Source organism: Quercus lobata, chromosome 4 (genome assembly GCF_001633185.2).
Source record: "Quercus lobata isolate SW786 chromosome 4, ValleyOak3.0 Primary Assembly, whole genome shotgun sequence".
Classification (NCBI taxonomy): Eukaryota; Viridiplantae; Streptophyta; class Magnoliopsida; order Fagales; family Fagaceae; genus Quercus; species Quercus lobata.
The window spans coordinates 22550914-22577613 of record NC_044907.1 but is presented as its reverse complement, the minus strand read 5'-3'; the positions used below and the strand labels follow the sequence as shown (position 1 = coordinate 22577613).

The window sequence follows — 26700 nt, the reverse complement described above, 5'->3', positions numbered from 1 at the left end:
GATTAGTGAATGGTTATGTTGATCTTGAGACTTGCATAGACTTGTGCCTATATATCTTCCCACTCTTTATTTTTTTTGCTAAAAAGAGCTCACCAAATGTAAATCTCCAAATGAAAAGAGATATTGAGCTGCAAAAGCCTGTCACACATACTAGTATTTGACTAGGAAAAAGGGAAAGCGACTAAAAATTTACGTGAATGATTTTTCAAAAAGCCAAAGGCTATCTCATCAAAGTGAAATATCAAATATCACTCTCACAATAAGAGGTGATTGTCTTAAAAGGACCAAAAAGATCAAATGTTATGATTGAAAGTGGAGTCAAATGTAAAGCTCCAAGTTATGATATCAAGTCTTGTGGGAGGTCATATATGCATACTTCTATAATTGAAATGGGTCACATGATCTAGTGCTAATTGTGTATGCCTTGGTTGAATTGATCATTGAAGCTTCACATTAGACTAAGGACTATCTCATTGTTGATATCCACAACACATAAGTTTATGTTCAATAAATGCCATATTCATTTGTGTGATTGTACTTGATAAAATGTGTTTTCACATGCTCAATCTTTGTTGATTCAAGAACAAAAATATTTTTGAGTGTTTTAGGTGTTTTTGGAAAGTATTTTGTTCTTCAAAAACTGAAAATTTCAAAAAACATTTTTGCCCTGTTTTGGCTACTCAGTCGCAGATAAGTCAAGTCGCATGCCACAGTCGCGAGCTCGTGGGTCAATTTTGGCGACTTGTTCACGAGTGGAAGGTCCAGTTACGAGGGGTACACAGAGATTTTCGCGGCTCAGCTCGCGGCTCCCTCGCGAGTAAGACTTCTAGTCGCGAAAAACACTTAGCAAAATTTTTCAAATTTTCGATTTGAAGTGTTTTGGCGGGTAATCTTGGCGACTCTCTGGCGACTTACCTCAGTCGCGAAAATCACGTGTTTTGCAAAATGAGCTCGTTTTCAACACTATTCTCAAAAAGGGGTCCTCATTTTCTTGTCTCGCACTCTGTGTCTGTTCACTTTCTGGTCTTACTTTCACTAATTCAACATCACTGTGGTAATCTTCAAATTTTTTCACCAATTTGTTACCATTCAATCAATCTTCAAGGAAAGGTATGGGTTTTGTCCTCTACTCTTTGTTTTTCTCAGTTATTGCCTTTTCATCATGGTTTTTGTGTTCTATTTGGTATTCATATATCTCTTACCCGTGGTTGGTTACTTAAGTGTCTACTGTTCTCATTTTTGTGTGGTTTTAATCTAATCCACTTTATATTATAGCAACATTTGGGTCATTTTTGTCCCTCATTGTTATTTTCTGGTCATTTCCATCTAGCTCTTAGCATTTTCTTCATTATCCCTAATTTGACACTAACCCACTGCTAAAAATGTCTGTTGGATTGTGTTCTTTCTTTTCCTCTATTACATGATACAGACTGGAAATGTCTCCATTCAAGAAAGCAGCTGTGAAAGGAGGTAGCTCCAAAGGAAAGGAACCTGTCATTGATGTCGATGACTACTCACCTCAAATAAAAGGGACTTGTTCTTCATCAAGAGGGTTCGATCCTAACAAGTTCAGATCCTATGCTGCCTTTCAGTCTCATGAGAATTATTTTTGAAATGCTACACCATTACTGGAAAGACCTGTTGACCAATCATCACTTCATGACACTGACATTCCGAAATGGTTTGCTCACAAGGATTGGAATTACCTTCTCTCTAATCTAGATGACGCTTATGAGAATTTGGTAAAGGAATTTTATGCCAACGCGATTGTGGAAGGAGAAGAACTTAAGTGCTGGGTTAGGAAAAAGAGTTTTTCAGTCTCTCCTGCATATTTGGTAAAGATCCTTCACATCAACTGACCAATGCTTCGACACTCACCGATTTATGATGATCTTTGTCCTGATGAGGAACTCCTTAAGGAGGGTCTTAGACAAGACTTGGAATTCTCATCCAATGGAAACTCCGTCAGTGTTTCCTCTCTTCCTTCAAAACTGAGAGTGCTTACAATTGTGATGTTTCACAATTTGTACCCCCTATCAAGCACTGGGTATATGAACCTCGGACGTGCCTTGTTTCTTCATGACCTAATCTCTGATGTAGAAATTGACATATCTTTCATGTTCTGCGCAAAACGGTTCTACGAACTGAGTCCCGAATATGTGTTCCTTTCTGCTGTCTCATTTCAAGGATCTTGAAGCTCAAAGGAATTTATCCAACGGCAGATGAATCTCCTTGCTCAAAACCGAGTCCAATCAATATCCGTACATTCAACGTAAGCATTGGTCATAGTTAGAAGAGAGCCAAACTGGAAACTTCCACATCTCATAGTGGTTCGCATTTCAGCACCCTCTCCCTTGACAAAAAACTTGATCACATTGTATCCTCTGTACACGAGTTGAATACCAAGATGTCCGGACTCACATCTACTCTACACCATCACAGCACTCGATGGGATATGAAGTTTACCTCACTCCAAACTCAATTGGATCAGATTCAGAGGAAGCTAGAAGAGAATATGTAGCTATTCCATGACAAAAAGGGGGAGATGATGTCATAAGGGATGAAAGGGGGAGTGATAGCTTGATCAGAGGGGGAGGATATTACCTAAGGGGGAGTGTTTCTGCAAGCAGTTTTAATACTTTACTTTAAGTTGTTTTTCAGTTTAAGTTGTTGTTCTGTGTATATTGTATTTGTACCCATGTTGCTTTTGTAAGCTTTTAGGGTTTATATTTTTTTTTCTTGTAGACTTTATGGTTTGTACCATGCTTTATGCAGCCTCTATGATTTTGTTAAATCAGTACTTCTATCCAAATGTCATGCATTTTCTGGTTAAGCACTGTCACTTTTGTGCCCTTGTAGGATTGTTCCTAGATGCACATACTTAGTGTATTATGCATTGGTTGAGTGTTGGGCATACAAGTAACTTGCATTGTTCTTGTTAGCTTGTATGTTCAAGTGTTCATTCCAAGTGTGAATGAGCATTGTGATCACTACCTTGTAGTGATTACTTGTTTGATCAAGCCATGGTTTGTTTCTTAACTTCATCCTTGCTTGATCACCTTATGCCTGTTTCATATGCATTTCATGTTTTTTGCATACAATGATCATGGTGTATTGTTGTGTTTCAGAAGTTTCATGTTCATATGATTCAAGTGCCTCACAGTTTCTAGAATTAGGTGTGAGTGAGTTTTGCTCAACTATTCCCAACTCACATGTTAAGTCTAGAGTCTGTTTTAGGGTTTTGTCACAGAATAGCCAAAGGGGGAGATTGTAAGGTTGAATTTAATCAACTATCTTATTGGCTTTATTCCGTGCCAAATTTGCTTGTATTTCAGCAATTAGTAACCCTATATTTGGGTGGGTTTGTTGTAAGGGTAGTGAGTGAGATAGAGTGTTGAATGCTCAAGAGTGTGCAAGAAAACAGAGTCTCGCGACTAGATCACGCAGGTGACTCGCGGTTGCAAGTCGCCAAAAGCAGCACACGTGCCAAGCATGCTAGAAAGCATGCCAGAAGTTGAAGCGTCATGCTAGCTGGAGCACTACAGGACAAAATAGGACAACTGGCCGTTCTGTTATCGTGCGGTTGGATCTCGCGACTCAATCAAGCCGCGAGGCCAAGCCGCGAGCCACCCCTGTTTTGAAAAACCTGACGTTTCACATTCTTTTCTCACCCCAGTATAAATAACCCTTATACCCACAAAAGAAAGAGAGCTTCCAGAGAGAATTTTGAGAGAGAAACCCTAGAGTAAAACAAGATTGATTCATCTACAATCTTTACATAAGAGTCTCTTCAAATTCCTCAACTCTCTTCCTCTCCATTGTTAAATCCTTGAGAGGCATTTTACAAAAACCTTTTCTCACTATATCCATTACTGTAAGAGGGTTATTTGGTGTTCTGGGAAGCAGTTAGGAAGGAACCAATTTACATTGGTTGATGCTATGGTCAAGCAGCGGAATCCGGGAAGCTAGAGAAGAAATAGATTCGGCACAACCTCGTTGGAGCAAGAAGCTTGGAAGGCTTAGGTGCACTGGGTAGATTAGGCTTGGAGGGTTTATTGCTGTCCATGTATCCCAACTACATTTTCTAGTGGATTACTTACCGCTTGGAGGGCGGCGGAGAGGTTTTATGCCGAGGGCTTCGGTTTCCTCTTCGATAACACATCACGTGTTGTCCTTGTGTTTGCATCTTCCTTCCCTTTTATCTTTGCCTTTTATTATCTGTTGTGGGTTGTGATTTTAAATTGGCTTAGATTGTTTACCAATTCTGTTTTATAGCTTTTGTTCATTTTCCACACACTAGTTGTTTGACATAAAACTTGAATTGGTTAATTTGTAAATTGGGGGTCTAAACATTCAAGGGTGTTTTTACACTATTTGAACTTTCAACCTTGTTGGACCATACCCTTTGGATGTAGGCATGTATGCTTTATCTTTCTTATACCTTGCTTGGGCCACGTTCCTTGAGTATGGCATTGTTTGATTTACATTTCCCATACCTTGCTAGGCATACCCTTGGAGCATTGGCAATGTCTGGTTTGGAATTAAAGTATTAACTAAAAGAAATTAATGTATTAACTATTAAACAATAAATCAATACAAGGCAGTGAAGGCAGACTACTCGCAAAGGACTAAAAAAGAAGAAGAGAAGAAGCAAAGAACACAAAAACACAGAAGAAGCAAAAAAAAAGGAGAAGCTACCAGTTGTGAGGAGGTGGGTTCCTTCAAGAAACCAACAACGTGTTAGTGACTGCTGCCACAGGATCATATCATTCAGCAAAAATCATTTAAAACGTAAAAAGGTATGTTCTTTTCAGTACCACCCGGAATTGATATATCAGCCGAAATTCAACGAAACAAGCCAAGCCGGAATGAACCAAAATTCAATCCGAGGTGGAACGAGGGGGTAATTCGTACTGGCTAAGTGACTAGAACAAAATTTTCTAGCCATTTTGGCCAGTGCAGAACGAAATTAATCACAACGTTCCCTACTTTGTGTGCTTGCATTGTGCATGATGTGTGTGTGTGTGTGTGTGTGTGTGTGTGTGTGTGTGTCTGTATATATATATGTGTGTTTTTTTGTTTGTGGGTAGTCATACACTTTTTATGATGGACTCCCATGGTTAGGAGAGCAGCCCTCTCGTGATCATGGGTGCTCTTAACCTTGTAGTGTGGGTATGAACACAAGGCGACTACTTTAGGTGCATATTCGTACTACATCGTGTGCATGATCATCATGGTGTGTTTGTCTTGATCCATGTCAGCTAGTGACATCAGTTTCCTTGTATATGCGACATGCATCAACATGCTTGATGCTTTGGTGAGCTTCAACTTGCCCTCGTACGAACATGCTAACGCATTTTGTATACTTAGGCAAGAAGCTTTGCTAGTGTGCCATAGCACACCAAACGCAAAACTCTACCGAATTTTTGCCATGTAAATGGGGCACTTTTGTTGCGGTATTCTTACAGTGAAAGCTTAGTGAGGATAGCGTTTTGTGTGCAATAACGCACTAGAGGTGAAATGCTGCTATATTTTCTCCACGAAAATAAGGTGAGATGTTGCTGATTTTCGTTGTGGATATTTGGCAATAATTACAAATGTGCTAGTGAAACATTGATAGAGATCACACCCTTCCAAAATCAAACCTCGAAGCCCAATTCTTTGAAGCCTCATGAGCTAATGCCAATAGCTTGTTTTAATTGCCAATGTCTGAAAATTAAGATTTTACAAAAACAAAGGATTGTCTCCGGACAAGCGTTGCAGGGTGCCTAACACCTTCCATACACGTAATCGGATTTTTAAACTCAAGAATCAAGATTTTTTACTTGTCCGTATTAGATTAGTAAAAACAACTTTTTCTTAGCCTAGGATTGGTAATAAAATCAAATAGAGTTAGGTGACCAATCATACCTTAGAAAAAATCCAATGATTGGTGGTGACTTCACTTACCTTTGTTAATTATAGGCTAAAATTGACTCAATTCAAGTCACACACTAGAGGTACCCTTTTCAACCTCATTTCACAGCACCTGAGCTCAAACTTTCATAAATAAGGGATTGAGTGTTACCACGATGGGTAGTCGGCCACTGTAGGGCATTAACACCATGGGTTTTTGGGGAACCCCAAAAGACTTGTCACGGGCACTTGCGCCTACATGAACATGGGTAGTTAGCATTAAAAGAGCTTCCCATAAATAACATGGGTAACAGCTCACCTGAGAGACAAGCAAAAGCGTAATGGACAGACCAATGTGCAAAAGGACATTAAATCCTACAATGCCCCAACATTTTTTCCCAACGGATACAAGTCCATTAAGGTCAGCATTTATCCCCATAATGAGGGACAAAGGCCTATAAAAAGGCACAAACAACCAGAGCTAAGGTACGCAATTGTTTTGCAACATACGCACTACAATTCTCTAGCCAAATAGCAATTCCTCTGTACAGTTAAGCTCTAATCTTATTGACTAGCTCGTTGAAGGTCCTTTGGCACACACCACACCGTATGCTTTGAGAACCTTATCCTTTTTTGTAGGATCTCATGGCTGCTGTGTTAATGTCGTCCATCCATATAGATAAGGAGTTCGACTGAGGATTTTTTGCATCATTAGTAACAATGAATTTTGAAACTAGAAAACTAAAGTGAAGGTTCAAATAAACGTCCTATAACCTTTTATAATATATATATATTTGTATTTTTCTATTTCAAATCTTGCACAACTTATTAGAAAAAGAGTGATATCATCTTTATTCTCCTTTGACTCATAGATATCCTTGAAAATTCCCAATTTCCTTAGTCTTTCACTAGAATCCATCTAGTGATGATCTTGAAGATGAACTTTCATAAATAAGGGATGCTAGTGAAGAAGGTGGAGTGGAAGCTCATCTAGAACTTTATTCATCTGCTTATCTTCATTAAATAAATGGGAAAAAAAATGATATTTTTCTTCTTTTTGGGTGCTCCAATTCCATATGCATTCTTCATCAAATTCCACATCCCAATTGATTTATGGTACTTGAATTTCACAACTTAAAACCCTTAGAGCTTGGATCATACCTATAAACACATACTTCTCACTATGGTTATCTAGCTTGGACCTTTCTTGATCCGGTACATGCATATATACAATGCTCCCAAACAAACATAAGTGAGAAATCGCGGGGTTCTTCCCCATATAATCCTTATGTGAGACTAAAATTAGTCAAATAGACTGCATGAGCAGGTTCATCCCAAACTTCTTTGGACATTCTCATGCTCTTTAACATTCTTTTGGTCATGTTACCACTTACCACTATCTACCATACATGTTGGGATTTGAGAAACACCTTCCTTTAGATATTCCAATTATAAACAAATATAAAAAATTGGTAACCCATGAAAATTAAAAATGTTGCCATCTAATTGGAAAAATGTTGTTCTCACCACGAATCTACTAGCTTTGATACCATGTTTTTGAAGTTGGTGGGTCTTTACATAATCACATTCCCAAACACTAATACACCACATATAATGGAAGAGATACACACTCTCAGAGCACACCAAGGTAGAATGAATGGGGAAGAGGATGAGAACTCTTTGTTTGGAACGGAGGAAAGCATGCGTATATATACTATACCATACAAATTATACAATCTTAACTTCCACTATATTAAATCACATAATTTCAAATTTTAACTACTCCATAGAATAACTTTTTTATATATTAATGAATCAGAGAGTCTTATATGACATATGGCTTGTAGGTACATTTGGTGTGACATGGAAAGGAGAAGAAAATAATTGCCCTCTTATTATATTTCCCTCTTTCTTCTTTATTTTGAAACAATGATCACGGACAATTAGGGTTTCTACCCGGACCACCAAAATAAAAGAAGCCTCCATAATCTATGATATTATAGCAATTGGGTTTCGTCATCAATATCACAGGGTTCCGGGGAGCCCTTTCAATTTGTTTACCATCAATGACATTGAGATTTTTGAAGAAACTAGCCTTGCCGGCCCCTTCTTCTGCGAAATGGCCACTACCCATTTGTGTTGTGGTGTGCTGCCCTCCTGAATTATAATTTAGGATCTCTCCTCCCCATCTAACTTGTGAAGCACTATCAGACAGGATCGAGAATATGGAAGATGGCCAATATCCAAATTTTCTGTGGTTAATATTCATCCACCAGTCTCCCCTTCCATAAATGTCCTACCTCATTGCACATGTCATGCAAATCAGTTTGTAATATTTTGAATGATAAATAAAGGTATAAAGACTAATGAAAGAGAAAACAAATGAATCTTTTTGTGTAGAACAACAGCTTAAATTCACCGTCTTAAAATATAAATTAGGTAAAAAGAAATTTCGCACAAAAAAAAAAAAAAAAACCTTTAAATTTAAAAAGTTGTATATAAAAATACATAAACCGGGAAAAATTTTTTTAAGACATACACTATTTTAACTAAAATTAGAAGAATTTCAAACATATCAATAACATTTGTTACTGTAAATTTTTCTTAAGGAAAAAAAAGTACATTTAATAAAGTAATTAAATTGAAATGTTGTACTATACCTTCCAAACGTAGAACTTGAGTGCATATTGGTTACCACCATACTTGGAATAAGGGGTGACAGTTGCACCCATCGCAATCTCTTTGTCAACTTGAACAAAGCCAGGGCAAAATAGATTATAGCAACCTGTGTTCTGATATGCATCATCCTGTAGCCATGATTAAAAAAAAGACGCTTTCAAAAAAGAAATGGTATATGTAAACATGGCTAGTGCTGGCATGGAAGTCAAATATTAAAACACGTACAGTCCAATATATGAAGAGTCTAGTGTTTTTATCGTGATATAGACCTTCGCAAACCTGGTTTTCCACACAAAATAATTTTGTAAGAAAATGAAAAATTATTAGTAATTAATTATTTAGCATGCGCCTAAAAGAAAAGAGGATGATGAAATTATATATACCATCGCGCCGGCTTCAATGGTATCAAGATCTTGACCATATTCACCTTTTGCCAACCAGAATTGAGAGTTGCTAAATGCATCTTCCATGGTATAGGGGTTCCACAGGTTCATGTCTGCCGTCAATCCATAATACTTATCTCCAGTCTCACTTAACGTTGCATACTAGAAACTCAACAAGAAAAATAAAGGTTATGAATGTTGACTTGTGTCCTTCATTATAGTAGATACCATTGAGCTCAAACCTATTAATAATATTAGTTAAAAATTAAGTTGTACCTCATGGATTTGTGGATCGTTATTACTAGTATGAGCGTTGGTATGGTATTTTTTCCTTCCAAAATTTTCTACAGAGCCTGCCCTTAATAAATCTTCTTCTTTAGTTCTTCTTATGGGAATAGTTCCTTCTGGGCACCTTCCATTCAAGTGCCATGGCTGAGTAAATTCAGGCTCGAAGTTTGAAGAGACGTCATTGATTTCATCAAATGAAAACCCTTCTGGGTAAGAACTTGGTCTCATCTATTGCATTTGGCATAGATACCAATGCAAACCCGGTCCATATCATACGTACAATAAGTATCAAATTATTTGTGATACCAAATGAAATTTAGTTAATTAAACTAGTTACCTGAATTGTGTGATTTTTTAACAAAGGATGATCAAAAGCTGGCTGCTTGTTGATATCTACGCAGTCGATTATATCTCCATCCGGGCTCTGTATCAGATACATTTTCTCATCACACACACATTGATATTAGTCTGAATTCTTCTTAGTGTTGTAATAAAATTACATTGCTATTGTACATGGGAGTCATGTAGACACCATAATCCACAAACATGAATGACTCTTCTAAGACTAAAGCAAAAAATACTATATAGAACACAAACATGTTAAATGAAGTGATTAATAACCTTGATGGATTTAAGAGCGGGCTTGTTAAGGCGCTTTAATTGCTGCTGAACCTCCAGTTTTTGTTTTTTACCAAATATGGTGTTAGTGTTTCTATTTCCAGCTGATGACATTGGTATGAGAAAGATCAAGTAAAAGGTCATCTTTACTGCCCTCGACCACCTCCTCCCGTTTCCGCAAGGCAGAGCCATGGGTGACTAGCTAATATTAGAATCAAAATTGCGGTGTACAGAGATGTAAAAGCTAGCTTTGATCGTCCCCTTTGCAATACTTAAACGTGAGATGTAATAGCTATCTTTGGTTGTCCCCTTTGCAATACTTAAACATGCATTTGTTCATCTTCTTTGAACTGTTTCACATCCTATTTATCAATATATATACACATAAAAACTTTTATAATAAGGATCACCCTGTTTTGAGTACAAACATCCTATTTAATTTCCTATTGACAACTACGATTCTTTTGTTTCTTTGTCTTTTTATAGGATTGGTCAAAATTTAAGGGAAATAATTCACCCTCTTTGAACAGTTCCACAAGCTTAAAATTTTGGAAGTTTCTTGTTTTAAGTTAAAATTAGAGAATTTGAGATAAATAAGAAATTTTGTAATAATTTAATTTTAGGATTGTTTCTCAACAATTTTGGAGGTATAAAACTTATGGGCTAATTTTGAGGTAGAAACTGTGAGAGAATCTCTTTTTTATTTTTTTCAATTTGAAGGAGGAGAGATAAGAATGTTTGTTTGTTTTGATGGAAAACCTTGTGTGAAAATAGTTTTCCATGTTTTTCAATGGTTACTAGCATAAGAAAAATAAGTCAAAAGAAAGATTTTTTGTCAATATAAAAAGTATGCCTCATTTTTAGAGATTATTTTCCACTATTTTATTTTGGTGGAAAACAACTTTAATTTCATGGCAAGTTCAATAAGGGAAATTCGGAGATCGTTTTCAAAAACATTTAAGGTTACAACCAAACATAGGAAAATTAGATAGTTTTATAGAAAATACTTTTTGAAAAATGTCTTATTTTCTAGAAAAAATTAACAACAAAACAAACAGGCTAGCAGTAGTGGGAAGTGAGAATAGATGAGGTTTAAATTTTGTAAAATAATTCCATTTTACCTCATCTAGTTAATACACCATTCAATTCACATACATCAGAATGTAGAAGTTTAAGCATAATAGAATTTCAATTTGACTTAGAAAAATGTTTCTTTGTCATCTTTGCTTGAATACAAATCTCACATTTCTTTTCATCATCATGCTTATATGAAATCATACCATGCTTTGACAAAAATTTCAAGTATTTGAAATTTAAATGTCCTAATCTAGCATGTCACAAATACGAAGAATCAACAATATAAGCACATCTAGAAACTTCTTTATTAATAATACTTAGTTTGTACATGTCATCAATAGCATATCCCTTTCCTAAAAATATCCCATTCTTGGACAAGATTAACTTGTTCAATTCAAGTACAGCTTTTACACCACTCTTACATAACAAACTGGCAAATACAAGACTCTTCTTGATATCAGGGACATAAAAAACATTGGTTAAGATCAGCATCTTGTCGGAACTCATTTTCACTTCAATGATGCCCTTTCCAAGAACCTTTGCTTTATTATGGTTGCCCATCAGCACTTGTTGTTCTATGGAAGACTCATCATAAGTCTTGAATTGCTCCTTGTTGTTGCACACATACACCGTTGCACCCGAATTGAACCACCAATCAAAAGGATTTGTAATCACAGTCATATGAACTTCAGTGATCATATCAATATGTATGCCACTTATCATAGCAACAATGTCCTAAATGGCATTTGTTTCATTGGCTTTGCCTTCTTCATTCTTTTTCTTATTCTTTAAGAGCTTACATTTGCAAATGTAATGACCTTTCTTTCCACAATGGAAACAAGTCCGATTCTTCTTGTCCTTGCTGGGATTCTTGGAGTTGTTCTTCTTGAAACAACTCCCACTCTTGTTCACCTTTAAGTGCTTATCGGTCTTACTCAAACTCCCACTTTGAACATTGCTCACATTGTTCACATTCACTTTAGAATCGGTGTTAGTCCTATCTCTAACCCAACTTTCCTCTTCAATTTGGAGATGATGTTCGAATTGTTCTAAAGTGAGATCTTCTGACATATGCAAAAGCTTCTTCCTAAAATTATTCCAACTTGGTGGGAGTTTTGCAATGATTGCTCCTACTTGGAATGATTCAGAAATATTGATTGACAAATCATGAAGTTTATTGACCAATATCTATAACTCATGCACATGATCCAAAACTGAAATATTATCAAGCATTTTATAATCAAAGTACTTTTGAAAAATAAACTTGTTCATACCTACTTTCTCAGTTTTGTACTTTTCCTCCAAAGTATTCCTAATCTCCTTCGGTGAATTCATTGATGTGTAGAGATCATAAAGACAATCCGAAAGAGTATTAAGAATGTGCCCTCTGCAAATCAGTTTGTCTTCCACCTGTTTCTTTCTTTGTGCCTTTATCTCATCAATGTCTTCATCAGTTGTAGTAGGGAAAGGCATCAAATTTGAGTCCAAGACATAAAAAAGTTTTAGTGCAGTAAGTAAGAATTTCATCTTGTCTTTCCATCAAGAGAAATTGGTTCCATCAAAGTGATCCAATTTCACCAACTCATGATTCAACATCTTCAGTGCTGAAACATCATTTGTTCCTTCCATCATATTAAATATTGTCTAAGATTGTTGAGGATAATAGAGAAAGTAATAAAGGAATAACAAGGATAACACAAAGACAAACAGAAATAGATAACTAGGAGGCACAAAATTTGTTAGGTTCTAAAAACTTAGGATTTTATGTATTTAGAACTCTAATGTATATTGGTGGCAAACCATGATCAAAACAAGATGTTTAGTCGTGTTTAGACTTGCTCAAAGTTGGTTCATTTATGTAAAGTTGGAAAACGCTGATGCAGAAATTAATTATGCTTCTCGGCCTAGTTCGATCGATTGAAACTTTGGCTCAATCAATCGAAAATCAGGTCAGATGCGTTTTCTGCAGAATTCCAACTCAGCCCTAATTTGTTTTAAAATGTTAGAGTTTTTTAATTTGTCCCAGGTATATAAGGCAAACCCTAGCCACGTTTTAATGTTGCTCATATTGTTATTTATGTAAATCTCTTGTGAGATCTGTGAGGAGTTTTCCTTTACACAAGCTTAGGATTATCAAGAAAGAGATTTCTTCAAGAGCTTGATGATCATTCAATTGCTACCATAAGAACTTAAAGAAACACAAGCGGATGTGCTTGTACTTGTTGGAGAATCCAAGAAAGAAGGAGTCTGTGGTTTTGGAGCTTGCACGTGGTCGTGTCAGTAAGTTTTTATTGGTGGGTAGCAATAGGATGTTAGTGGTCTAAGTCCTGTTAAACAACTTCGATTCTTTCATAGTGGATTCAGGTTTACCTTGAGGATAGCTAGGTTAAATCCTCCCTAGGTTTTTACCGGTTTGGTTTCCTGGGTGATTATATCATTGTCTTATTTATCTTTCCATTGCTTTGCATGATATGATTGTTTTGATTGTAATAACCTAGATTTGTTAATTTGGACTAAGTAACAACTTGGCTAATTACCTAGGTTAATCCAATTGTGTTTTTAAGGGGTCTAAAAACTATTAAGTGGTATCAGAGCAGGTTGCTCTCTTGTTGTTGATCTTTTGATCACTAAGCTGATCCTTGATCCCTAAGCTGATCCTTGATCCCTATTGTCATGGAACACGGACATTCTCTTGTTATTCCTCCTCACTTTGATGGGAATAACTATGCTTATTGGAAAGTAAGGATGAAAGCATTCTTAAAATCAATTGATGAGAGAATCTGGAACTCCGTTGAATAAGGATGGGAGAAGCCCACTACTTCTGTTAGTGAGTGGCAAACTCCTCAAAAAGAAGCAGCCGCGTTCAATAACAAAGCTATGAATGCTATCTTTAACGTTGTTTCTATGGAGGAATTTAAGAGAATCTTAAATGTTGAGGTTGCTCATACTGCTTAGAATATCCTCCAGACTGTGTATGAAGGTACAAAGGCTGTCAAAATCAACAAATTGCAGTAGTTAACTTCTAAATTTGAAAGCATTAGGATGTTTGATGATGAATCTTTTGATGAATTCTATGCTAAACTTAATGATATTGTTAATTCCGCATATAACTTGGGTGAAATCTATGATCAACCTAAAATTATTAGGAAGATTCTTAGATCTATGACTAAAAATTTTAGACCCAAGGTGATTGCCATCATTGAAAGCAAGGATGTGGACTCCATCCCTGTTGATGAACTTGTAGGATCTCTTCCAATGCTTCCCAATAGCACCAAAAGCACTCTCAACACTTTGAATACGTGTGGGTAGTGTTTGGGTAAAAATCTCCTCTCAATAGGTATAACAATGGGAGAGGGAATGAGAAGAGACTACGAAAATTTCTCTCTAAGAATGGGTAGCTCTCTCTAATAGGTGGGTGTGTTGTAGAAAACTCTCTTAGGGTTTTTCTCTCTGAATAGCCACACCAACATATGTGGGTAATAGGGATATATATAGTGTGGGTACAGAAAATGTGTATCAGATAGGACAATCTGGCAAAACAGAATGTTTCGCGAGTGTCTTGCGGGAAGGCTTTACCCGCGAGTTACTTGCAAAACACAACTATCTCCATCTATCCTAACTCTTTGCATTCTAATCATGTGCAGGACAGATGCATCATTTCGTGGGATGCTTAGTCATGAGATACCCATGAAAACTCTTCAGTCTCCAATTTGCTTAATTCTTCACACACTCTCTCTCTCACACATAACCCTTACAATTAAATCCCACATAAAATACAGGGTACATAAGATTGAACATAATTACAATCAAATTTGGCATAGAATTAAAGCCAACAAAACACATAGTTGTAAATTACAACTTTACAATTGTTCCGATTAAATCCTCCCAAGTTTTTTACCTTGAAACTACATGGTTTCATTGGTTTTCTTAAGTCATCATATCGTTTGTCTTCTTTACTTTTCTGGTATTATTATATGATTGTTTGTTTTTTCCTAGATCTGAATAATAAACTTAAGTATCAACTTGGTTAATTAATTTGGTTAAACAATCTGAGTGTATAGGGATCTAAATAAACCAACAAATGATATCAGAGTAAATTCACTCTGATTGGATTAACGTCCTGATTGGATTAAGTGTCTTACTGCTTTTAGCTGTGAAAATTTGAACAAAGAAGACATTAATGCTTCGTTTGATTTTATTGATGCTATGAAACTCTCCGTAAGGAATTATCTAAATTTATGAAAATTGCTAAGAAATTCAAGGAAGAGTTAAAACTGGCTAAACTTAAAAAAGATGAATTGATTTTGAGATTGGATGAATCCTATAAAAAGAATGAATTTTTAATAAACTAATTTCCTCTCAAGATGAAAAGATGAAAAGTTTGGAACAAAAGTTAGCTGAGTCTGAAGCTAAACTGGAAAATTTTGTCTAATACCAAACTTCTTGTTGATAACAAATTTGTTTATGTTTCTGTTCCTCTTAAGCCTAAAGATGACAAAGTTTATATCCCCCCTTTCAAGAGGAATTATAAAGAAAATGCTTATTTTGCAAGGTTAGACAAAGGTAAAAGTTCTAATGTAGATGTTGAAGTTTCTAAACCTGTGCCTAAACCAACTAGTAAATTGCAAAAGATATATGTTTTGGTGTTGTAGGCTCTTGCTTAGGATGGTACCTAGGCCTAATGATGGCAAAGGATCTGGGGACTCCAAAGATGGATGTTCGATTGTTGGTTGGACTGGGATTGACTCACTGTGACCTTGTTAGGTCGTTTTATAAGCCAATTTGTGCATAAGACATGAATCTGACAATGCGAATATACATATACATATATACATATATATTATTGGTTGAATGAATAATCAAGGAACAGCAAATAAGGTACAAAATTGGTATAATGGCAGAGATCCTCTTAAATAGAGTGAGACTATTATTTGTAGGTTCCAGTTAGCCCAACTGGTAAACTCTCTGATGGTTCAATAAGAGATCTAGGGTTCAATCTCCACCTACACCAAAAACCAATGGTTGTCTTGATCCGATGATAAAGAGCATTTTTAGAAGAGGACGCCATAAGTTAAAACTCTAAATATATATATATATATATATATTGAGTATTTGAGTACATTGAGTCCTACTTTGCTAGAATGTATCACAAGGCTTAATAAAGTTCAAAAATCACAGACTTGGATAACTCTCCTTAGGCTTCCAAGACTTGTGAAATTTGAATCCCTTTGATTCCAAGTGTATCCTCAAATGTTTGCCCTAGGATCCCTTACAATGCCTCACTTTTCACTCTATCTTATATAAAAGCTTTTGGCTCTCTTTTTGGTGCTTTCTTTGTGTTTTGAATATTTGTTGTTGAATGCCCCCTCTTAGCTTGGGCCTTACCCCCTTTTATAGTGCTATTTGAAGATTCTTTCATATCAACAATCCATTCATTTTGTGCCCTGGGTACCAAAAACAATGTTCTGTCTGAAACATTGGTGGCTGGTCCTTTCTCCTTCCTTCTCTTACTTCACTTTCTTGGGGAGCAGATAGCTAAAAGCCCACTTGCTGACTTTCCTCTTACAAGAGATCCTTTCTGAGTAAGTCCAAATTCTTCTCTAAAGTCAAGACTTATCATTCTTTCTAAAGTCAAGACTTATCATTCTTTCTAAAGTCAAGACTTATCATTCTTTCCCCAAGGTCTTTAAAAGGACAGCTCAAAGCTCTATGGTTTTGATGTTGACTCCTCATAACTTGTTTCTTTCACTGAAATGGGGCAGATTCCTTCTTGCTAATGGTATAGCCTGAAAGGTTTCTGACCATCTTCCTTCTTGATTCACCTTTTATGCCTTGCACAAGGTTTTAGGTTCCTTCAATAGGTGTTGACCCCAAAATCACCATCTATCTCTATCACTCTCTTTTGGGTCATATGAAGCTGATTTTGATAGGACCTCTCTTGCCCTTCGTGTCCCTTTTTACATGAGCATGCCATATCCTAAGCTGTGCACGTCCTAGTTGGCACCTCCTAGATTTTCCCAAGGATCTGCTCTTTGAGACTGTCGGATCCTATGCAATCCGGGTCCAGATCCTACTCGTCCCTTCGGGCCTTCCTAGGTCTCATGACTTCCTTATATCCTTGTGCCAAGACTTCCTCATCCCTCATTTTTTGGGGCCCAAGACATACTTTTCTTCTCCTTATAGCTTAGGCTCTCCTCTTTCATTTTAAGGCTCAAGCCCTTTTCCTTTTCTCATTTTCGTAGGCTGGATCTTTCTTGCTTTTGTGGGTCTGGCTCCTCATTATATTTTGGACCTCAACTTGAGACTAAATCTATTTCTAGGATTACTGATGTTCCTAAATTTATTTATGTTTGTCACTTTTGTGGTGTTTGTGGTCCCATTCATCCTAACTATCATAAATTGAAATTTAAGCATTCTAAGTCAATCTACGATATGTGATGAAATATCTCCTACTACAAGTCCTTATAAATTGTTTCAATGCTTTTGAAAAATTTAAGTTTGTTGCCTTGTGAAAGGAAATTGCAGGATTTTAGTCTCTTGCAGAAGAAGTGTGTAATCCCTCAAATAAACTCTAATTTTCATGGATTTTCACCCACAAAGCCAATGACTTGTGATGTATGGGTGAGAAAAGATTTGCTAAGGTGAGTGTTGTTTACTTGTCCTTAATTTAATTATTTTAATTATTTATGGACATGTTTTCTTTCATTTTTTTTGGTTGTTTTATTTTCTTAGGTTGTTTTGATTATTAAAAAAATTCCAAAAACATTGAAAATTTTAAAAAAGAAAAAATTATTTTATTTTGTGTCTAGTTTTATTTTTTCTTGAGGATTACATGAATTATAATCTCTTTCTTGACTTAGAACATGCTTGATATTGTGGAGAAATATAGAAAGTATGTGTTGCATAATTGAGTGCATGAGCTATTTCTGATTTTGTATGAGTATATACTAGCTTGTACATGTACTCATGGGTTAATTAAGAAATTGATGTTTCTTATTTGTGTACCCTCTATAGCTTAGTTGAGTACTGTTTATGCATTACATGTTGTCATGCATTTCTTTTGCATTTTTTATTCATTTAGCATAATGTGTGCTTTTTTATTCTTGGTCATATTTTAAAAAACACCAAAATATATATATATATATATATTTTTTTTTTTTATTGCATGCCACTAAGTATGTAATTAAGGTTGGCCAATGAAATCTTACATTTCATGTTTGTGTACCTTGCTTAGCTTTTATGAGCTACTTTGTGCACTTTACTAGTTTTGTGTTATTTAGTGCTTAATTGTGTGTGTTGTTTGTAGTCTTTAAACAAATGATGTTGATTTTGATGTCATATATTTTGATTGTAAGGATAGAAAATCCTAGGAGAATGGCATAAATAACCATCTCACTACTGTAACTCGTTAATCGTGAACACCTGTGTGCAAATTATAAAAGCCATACTCAGTAAGATGTAACACTTGCACAGTAAGATAAAACAAGGTATTTGAAATACACACACACACACACACACACACCCACAATACGTAACAAGGTTATTTCTTTTCTTTCTCCTATATGCCCATGCATGATATCTTTAATTATGCTAAAAAAAAAAAAAAAAAAAAAACCAAAAAGAATCAAAAAGTTTTTAAATGATTGCAAACGTGTTTTCTAAGAGATGTGGGAGTTATAGGATGTAACTCTATAGGTGATAGTCACTTTCAAACCAATGTAATTGATAATGTAGAAAATTTGCTTGAATACTATCTACATATCATCTATTTTGTGTTTTGTATACTTATTGGTTGCACGCACTCAAAGCAAATCTATGCTAAACTCTGTACATGAGATTGCGTGTGTTGTCTAGTCTGGTCATCTTTAATTGCATAAAATTTGTTGTGCAAATACTGATAATTTTTAGACCCCTTAAAAACACAATCAGATTAACCTAGGTAATTAGCCAAGTTGTTACTTAGTCCAAATTCCAAATCTAGGTTGTCACAATCAAACAATCATATCATGCATAGCAGCGGAAAGATAAATAACACAGAGATATGATCACCCAGGAAACCAAACCGGTAAAAACCTGGGGAGGATTTAACCTAGCTATCCTCAAGGTAGACCTGAAACCACTATCTTGAAATAATCAAAGTTTATACAATAAGACTTACAAGCCCCCATGCTCAACTTCTTATTGCTATCCACCAATAGAACTTACTGAAACGACTACATGCAAGCTCCGAATTCACGAACTCCTTCTTTCTTGGATTCACCACCAGATACAAGCACACTTGCTTATGTTTCTTTAAACTTCAATGGCAGCAACTGAATTGATCATCAAGGTGTAGATAATATCTCCTCCTTGAAAACCCTAAGTTTGTGTAAAGGAAAGCTCCTCTAGATCTCACAAGAGATTTACACAAACAGCAATATGAGCAACACTAAAACGTGACTAGGATTTGCCTTTTATACTGAGGACAAATTAGAAAACCCTAAACGTTTTAAACAAACTAGGGCTGAGTTAGAATTTTGCAGAAAAATGCCTCTGACCCGATTTTCGATTGATCGAGCTTAAGCTTCAATCGATCGAACCAGGCCGAGAAGCATAAAAGCCTTCTGCATCAACTTATTCCAACTTTTCATGAATGAGACAACTTTCAGCAAGTCTAAACACGACTAAACATATTGTTTTGATCATGGTTTGCCAACAATACACATTAGAGTTCTAAATACATAAAAACCTAAGTCTTTAGAACCTAACAAACTCCCCCTTTGGCAATCCGTGACAAAACATAACTAGAAATTCAAAGTTTACAAAGAAAAGCCCTTTACAAAAACAAATGCTCATAAAACAAACTCAATCCTAACTACTATCCATCAGTTGCAAGTGTAGACAGTAACTCAATTGAATCAACCTGTATATTTCCTGAAACACTAAACATAATGCATAACCGCATGTGTGGAAAATACAAGAAAACAAAATAAATTCTTGATTTCAAACAACACATAATAAAGACATATATCAATGAAAAACTCATAAATATAAATCAATAAGCAGTTGAAAACAAGAAACATATAAAGCAATAAAAGTAACTCCCCCTAACAAGCATATCCCAACAAAAGTATGGCAAGAGCTAAAAAGGATAAAATACAATGTGAAGCACCTAGATATAGTCTAAACTCCACAAGCTCCAACCAAAAAAAACTACTCTCCCCCTGAAGACAAAACTCTACAAGAGCTTAAATCAAATATGTACTCCCCCTTTTGTGACGAAATGCCAAAGGGCAATCAAAAACCATCATCAAAAGGGAGGTGGCGGTGAAGATCGTCTAAACTGAGCCAACTCTGCTCGCAAAGCACAGATCTCATCGAGCACGTGCACCAAAATCTATCCATGAGCCGCCTGAACGGTCAAGACATGATCCAACATACGTCGAATGTCTGAATCATCCGAAGTAGTCAGGGGAGGAACATCAACATCAGCAACAGTAGCATCAGCACCTGTAGAAATGGGAGGAGGGGGAACAGCACCAGAAGGCGCACCTCTAGGACATGTAGAATCAACTCTCAAGTGAGCAGCCCTCTACCTAAGAAAGGTGGCACCTATGGGAGCAACAACATGAACAGGCTCACCAGAAGGGAAACCATCTAGACCAAGAAATAACAAAATCCTATGAATGAAAATAGGATGGATAAGCGCATGCCCTACGGCAGTACACCTATGAACCTCGTTCAAAGAACGAAGAAACAGATGTGGGAAACTGATAGATGCACCAGAAACAAAAACGTACAAAAACACACATCGCTCTAGAGGAATGGTGTGGAGATGAGAAATAGGCCACAAAGAATGACACACTATCCCAAAGAAAAGATAAGCAATCTCAATAAGCTCAGCAGACGTGATCCGAGGATCAGAACCCCACTGGATAGAAGACCCAGTGATGTATGACATGACATCATCTAAGGATGGAGACTCATTATAGGGATAGTCAAGCTCCCTAACAATCAGAACCCCAAGAGCTTCAACCACTACCCAAGGAGTAATGGTGAACTCAACACCTCGTATCCAACTCCTAACAAGAGTTTTGGAATCATAGACATGGCAAGAGAGATTCGAGAAGAACTCTCTAATCAGGGCAGTCGGGGGTGGATGATCTACCTCTAATAGGGACAACCAACCTCTAGACTCAAACTTAGCCCTAATGGCAGGATCAATCTCATCTAAAACCACAGAACGCTCAGCCTAAATCTTACGTTTACAGTTCAGTTTTTCAAAGGCCTCTCTGCTTTTGTCATTCCTAAACACCTCACTCCTAGAGGGAGACTCAGAGGAAGTGGAGGGGGTCCTATGGGCTCTAGTCTTCCTAGGCATGGTGCTAGGATAAGGACCAAGACACAAAACAAAAAACAAAAACAAAAAACCAAGGGCAGAGTGCAAGTTAGCACAAAAACAATATAGAACAAAAATCTATATGATGCATGAACAAGTTAAATGTAGTGATGCATGGCCTAATGCAGTGCAATTAAGTTCAAATTAAGTTCAAGTTCACAAATTTGGCTTGAGCATAGAGTTTCTAACAAAAACCCCAAAATTTTGAAAAACCACTTGATCAATTTGTAATAGATTGACGAATTGATCATTACATAAGATAGATGACATAAAATAATGATCAATTACATCACTACAACAAGCCAATTTCATCAATTGAACCAATTTGAACAAAAACCCCAAATCGGGTTCAATACAAGCCCTAGAATTTTCAATTTATCACAAAACCCCAAATTGATCAAATTAACCATCATATAACATGATTATAACAATATAGGAACAAAACCCAATGATCAATTTTAGAAAAAGAAGCTTGATTCAACAAAAATCCCAAATTTGAAAAGGTCCAAAAATCCCAACAAAATGCATGAGTTTATGCATGAAAACATGAAAATAAATGCAAAGGGAAGGGTAAAAAGTTCTTACCGGCCTTGGGAGAGGAAAACCTTGCAAAAAGAATGAACGAAAACTACAAAAATTTGAGATTGAGCCTTGATCGAGTCGTATGGAGAGAGAAAAAGTAAAGAACTTTTTGAAAAAGTGTTTGTCTCAACTGAAAATCAATTTCTAAAAAAACTTCCCATACGATTTTCGATTGATCGAAGTATTAGGTTCGATCGATTGAAACAAATAGAGGCTCACCTAAATTTTTAAAACCAATTTTGACTGATCGAAAAACGGACTCGATTAATCGAAACAGACAGAGACTCATAAATTTTTGAGAAAAAAAAAAAAAAAACACAGTTTTTGAAAAAGTTTTAGAAACATCCCAAAGCATTGAAATTGAGGAACAAAATACATGAGTATGTGATGATATGATTTTCAAAAACAAGAATTGAAGCTCAATTTTCCCAAATTTAAAATTTCTCACACTCTCCATAAATTTTCAAGCATTAAATTAGTTTTGCACAAAACTCAAAGTATTTGCAAACTTGGTTGGTTAGACCAAAGACACACACAATAACATCTACAATGTTTAGCAAAGAGTAACTTGTGTAGTGTGTGCCGCTAGCAAAAACTTGAGATACATGTGAGGTGATATGTGAATAGCAATCAATCACAAAGTCTACAAAATTCATCACATAGAATTTAAAAGAGACTATCACCTAAACAATTACATCATATAACTCCCACATCTCCTAGAACATAAGCTTGCAATTATGTAAGTTTCTTGAATTCTGCCTCATAATATACATATCAATTTTAATTTATTCAGAAACTTATTAAAAAGTCAGGATAATGCACACACCAATTTTAATTATGTGATTTGGCATCAAGCCTAATAGTACACACCAATTTTAAGCATTAAGCAATTAAACTGAGGCTACACCTTATGTTCTTTTTGTGCATGTGCTACACTTTCTTGAGCACAAAATCTTACGATATGCAATAAGGTGTTCATGATTGGCTAGTGAACAGTGGTGAGATGGTTATTTATACCTTTCTCTAAAAGTTCAAGTCCAACAGTCAAAGACATGTGACTTCAAGATCAAGACAAAGTGATCAAAACTATAAACATCTTTCCCACATAACATGCACTACAAAGCTTCAACTAGTAAAGTGCAATAAGTAAACTCATCAAGGCTAAACAAGGTACAAAAGACATGTTATGTGAAAATAAATTGACCAACCTTGTTCTCAAAAACCAAGAAAATAGTGCAAAACACAATTTGCTTCCTTTTTCTTCTCCCTTTTTTTTTTCTTTTTTTTTTTTTTTTTTTTTATTAAAAGAAACACCTAGAGTGAAATGCATGAATGCTATGCAATGAAGATCCTAGAAAAAAAAAAAAAAAAAAAAAAAAAAAAAAAAAAAAAAAAAAAAAAAAAAAAAAACAATGGTCACAAAGGGTAGAGCAATGAAGCACAAGGACCAAGAAGGCTAAGACAGATCAGGGACATAGAATCACACCAATTACTTAACGAAGTATCTCAAACTTACTTCTATCAAGAGGTTTGGTGAAGATGTCGGCATTCTGACGTTCAGTAAGAATATACTCAAGACACACAATCTTTTTTTCAACAAGATCCCCAATGAAGTGATACCTAATCTCTATGTGCTTAGTCTTAGAATGTTGAACAGGGTTCTTAGATATGTCAATAGCACTAGAGTTATCACAGTAAACAACCATGGTATCTTGGGATATCCCATAATCAGTTAAAACCTTTTTCATCCAAAGAAGTTGTGAGCAACAACTTCCAACAGGAATATATTTTGCCTCTGCAGAAAACAAGGACACAGAATTTTGCTTTTTACTCATCCAAGCAACAAGATTGGCTCCAACATAAAAACACCCACCAGTGGTGCTTTTTCTATCATCAGCATTACCATTCCAATCAGAATCAGAAAAAACAGCAAGAGACAGATTAGACTAGCTATAGCCAACAGATTAGACAGATTACCATTCAAGAAAGCACTTTTGACATCCATTTGATATAGCTTGAAGTTCAAGTGACTAGCTATAGCCAACAGTATCCTAATGGATTCCAATCTTGCTACTGGTGCAAAGGTCTCATCGAAGTCAATCCCTTCCACTTGTGCGTAACCTTGAGTAACAAGTCTTGATTTATTTTTTATAACAGTGCCATGTTCATCCGACTTATTCTTAAAGATCCATTTAGTTCCAATTACATTTACACCCTTTGGTTTAGGAACTAATTCCCACACATTATTCCGAACAAATTGATGAAGTTCTTCATGCATAGAGTTTACCCAATCAGTGTCTTGAAATGCCTCATCTACCTTTTTCGGTTTAAATTGAGACAGGTAGCATGAGTGTGTAATTACACTTAAGGCTTTTGATCTTAATCTCATGTTATCATTCAGACTTTCCAATATGTTTGAGGAGGGATGATTAAGCCTTACTCTAGAGGAAGGACCTTTAACTAGAGATATGGATGTACCTTTCTATTTTGATGAAGGACTAAACTCATGTTGAGCCTGTTAAGTCTCATGAACCGGAGTGGATGGTTTCGGACTTGATAGCACAGAAATTGCATCATTCAACACCATTAACTCTTCATAACTATGCTTCCCAACATAATCAACAAGAAGTGAGTCATTAACCTCCGTAGGCTTATCTTGAACCGGAGCAGTACTTTCTGAATGTGCTTCTGGACATACTTCATCATTGATCACAACATTTGACGATTCTATGACTATTTTGGTTCTCAGATTATACACTCTATATGCTCTACTAGTAGAGGAGTATCCTAGAAAATATCCCTTGTCACTCTTTGCATCAAATTTTCTAAGTTCTCTCTATCACATAGAATGTAACAATCACTACCAAATATCCTAAGATATTTAACAACTGGCTTCTTTCCTCTCCAGAGTTCATAAGGAGTCTTCTTGGAATCAGGTCTGAAATACACCCAGTTGATTGTATGGCAAGCAGTGTTAACTGCTTCTCCCCAGAAGGATTTTGGCAACTTTTTATTGTGTAGCATGACAAGTGCCATCTCTTGAACAACCCTATTTTTCCATTCAACTATTCCATTTTGTTAAGGTGTCTTGGGTGAAGAGAACTCTTGATGTATGCCTTGATCATTATAGAAAGTAGCCAACTTGGTATTCTCAAATTCTCTTCCATGGTCACTTCTGATCCTGGTTATCACGTATCTTTTTCAACCTGCAATTTCTTGCACAGATGTATCATCTTCTCAAGAGCCTCAGTTTTATCTTTTAAAAGCACAACCCAAGTATATCTACTAAAGTCATCCACTACCACTAGAATATATTTCTTTCCTCCTAAATTCTGAACTCAAGCAGGACCCATAATATCAATGTGCAGTAACTCCAGAGGTCTTGAAGTTTGAACACTTGCTACAGACGGATGTTTAGATTTTATCTATTTACCTATCTGACATGATCCACATATGCACTTATCTATCTTCTCAAAGTTAGGTAAACCAACAACTACATCACATTTGGAAATCTTTTCTAACTGCTTATGACTTGCATGCCCCAACCGTTGATGCCACAAATCAACTTGATCAATCTTTGCACTAAAGCACTTGTTGCTTATGCTTGGTGTCAATCCGTAACAGTTGTCCGCTGTCCTTACACCAACACACATAAAGTCACCTCTTCCATCAAGTATCTCACATTCATACTTAGTGAAGAGAACATTCAGTCTATTGTCGCAAATCTGACTGATGCTGAGTAAATTTGCCTTCAGTCTATCAACATACCAAACATCTTCAAAGACCGGTAACCCTAGAATATCCACAGTTCCAATGCCTCCGATCACAGATTTGCTTCCATCTCCAAAAGTGACTGTCCCAATCTTTCCTTTAAAGAGGGTCTTGAATAATCCTTTGTTTCTTGTCATATGCCTGGAACAACCACTATCCAAATACTAAAGACAAGAATCACATGCCTTTAAGGTGGTTAAGGCAGTATAACACAAATAATTATCATCACATATGATAAGACCAAGACGTCTAAGGAAAGATTTAACAAAAAAAACAAGCAACAAATACACAGAGTAAGCAAGTTGATAAATAAGCAAAAAGATTTTCCAAGAATCCATAACAACAGGGGTCAAGGATCAGCTCAATGATCAAAAGATCAATAACAAGAGAGCAACCCACTCTGATACCACTTGATAGTTTTTAGACCCCTTAAAAACACAATTGGATTAACCTAAATAATTAACCAAGTTGTTACTTAGTCCAAATTCCAAATCTAGGTTATCACAATCAAACAATCATGTCATGCATAGCAGCAGAAAGATAAATAACACAGAGATATGATCACCCAGGAAACCAAACCGGTAAAAACTTGGAGAGGATTTAACCTAGCTATCCTCAAGGTAAACCTGAATCCACTATCTTGAACGAATCGAAGTTCATACAATAAGACTTAGAAGAAAAGCCACTTTTAGTCCCTACATTTTCAGCCGATTCCCATTTTAGTCCCTACATTTTACTTTCACTGCTTTTAGTCCCTATTTTGAAAAAACGCTTCCCATTTTGGTCCCTGTTGTTACATTAGAAACGGAGAAAGCTGACGTGGCAAATGGCAGGAATAAAAAAATACTAAACTATTATCCAAGTGGCGTAGTAGTTACATCCCCACCCTTAGTAGTCACATGGCCCTCACATGACTGTCCCTAACCCAAATAAAACCCCAAATCACATGACCACACCTAAAATCCCTAACCCCCAAATTTCCTCAGCTCCTCGCTCACCAGTCACCACACAGATTGAAGTCCCTCACCA

General features: G+C 36.1%; 2 protein-coding genes across 2 annotated transcripts in view; both read right to left on the bottom strand.

The window, feature by feature from the left end:
• The window catches only part of LOC115984848, a 33152-nt gene extending 23175 nt beyond the window's left edge, over positions 1–9977 (bottom strand). Inside the window, exons 1-7 of the mRNA XM_031107844.1 lie at positions 9867–9977; positions 9583–9669; positions 9234–9473; positions 8958–9119; positions 8800–8853; positions 8556–8702; positions 7957–8191 (exon numbers count right to left, since the gene is read on the bottom strand). Of these exons, the coding sequence (XP_030963704.1) occupies positions 7957–8191; positions 8556–8702; positions 8800–8853; positions 8958–9119; positions 9234–9473; positions 9583–9669; positions 9867–9977 (1036 nt within the window). The remainder of the gene's footprint in view (positions 1–7956; positions 8192–8555; positions 8703–8799; positions 8854–8957; positions 9120–9233; positions 9474–9582; positions 9670–9866) is intronic.
• Positions 9978–11675: 1698 nt separating this feature from the next.
• On the bottom strand, positions 11676–12467 carry LOC115984847. The gene is made up of 2 exons (XM_031107843.1): positions 12219–12467; positions 11676–12128 (listed from the first exon to the last, which is right to left on the bottom strand). Exons 1-2 carry the CDS (start codon positions 12465–12467, stop codon positions 11676–11678), a joined length of 702 nt encoding a protein of 233 aa, XP_030963703.1.
• Between the last annotated feature and the right edge of the window lie 14233 nt (positions 12468–26700).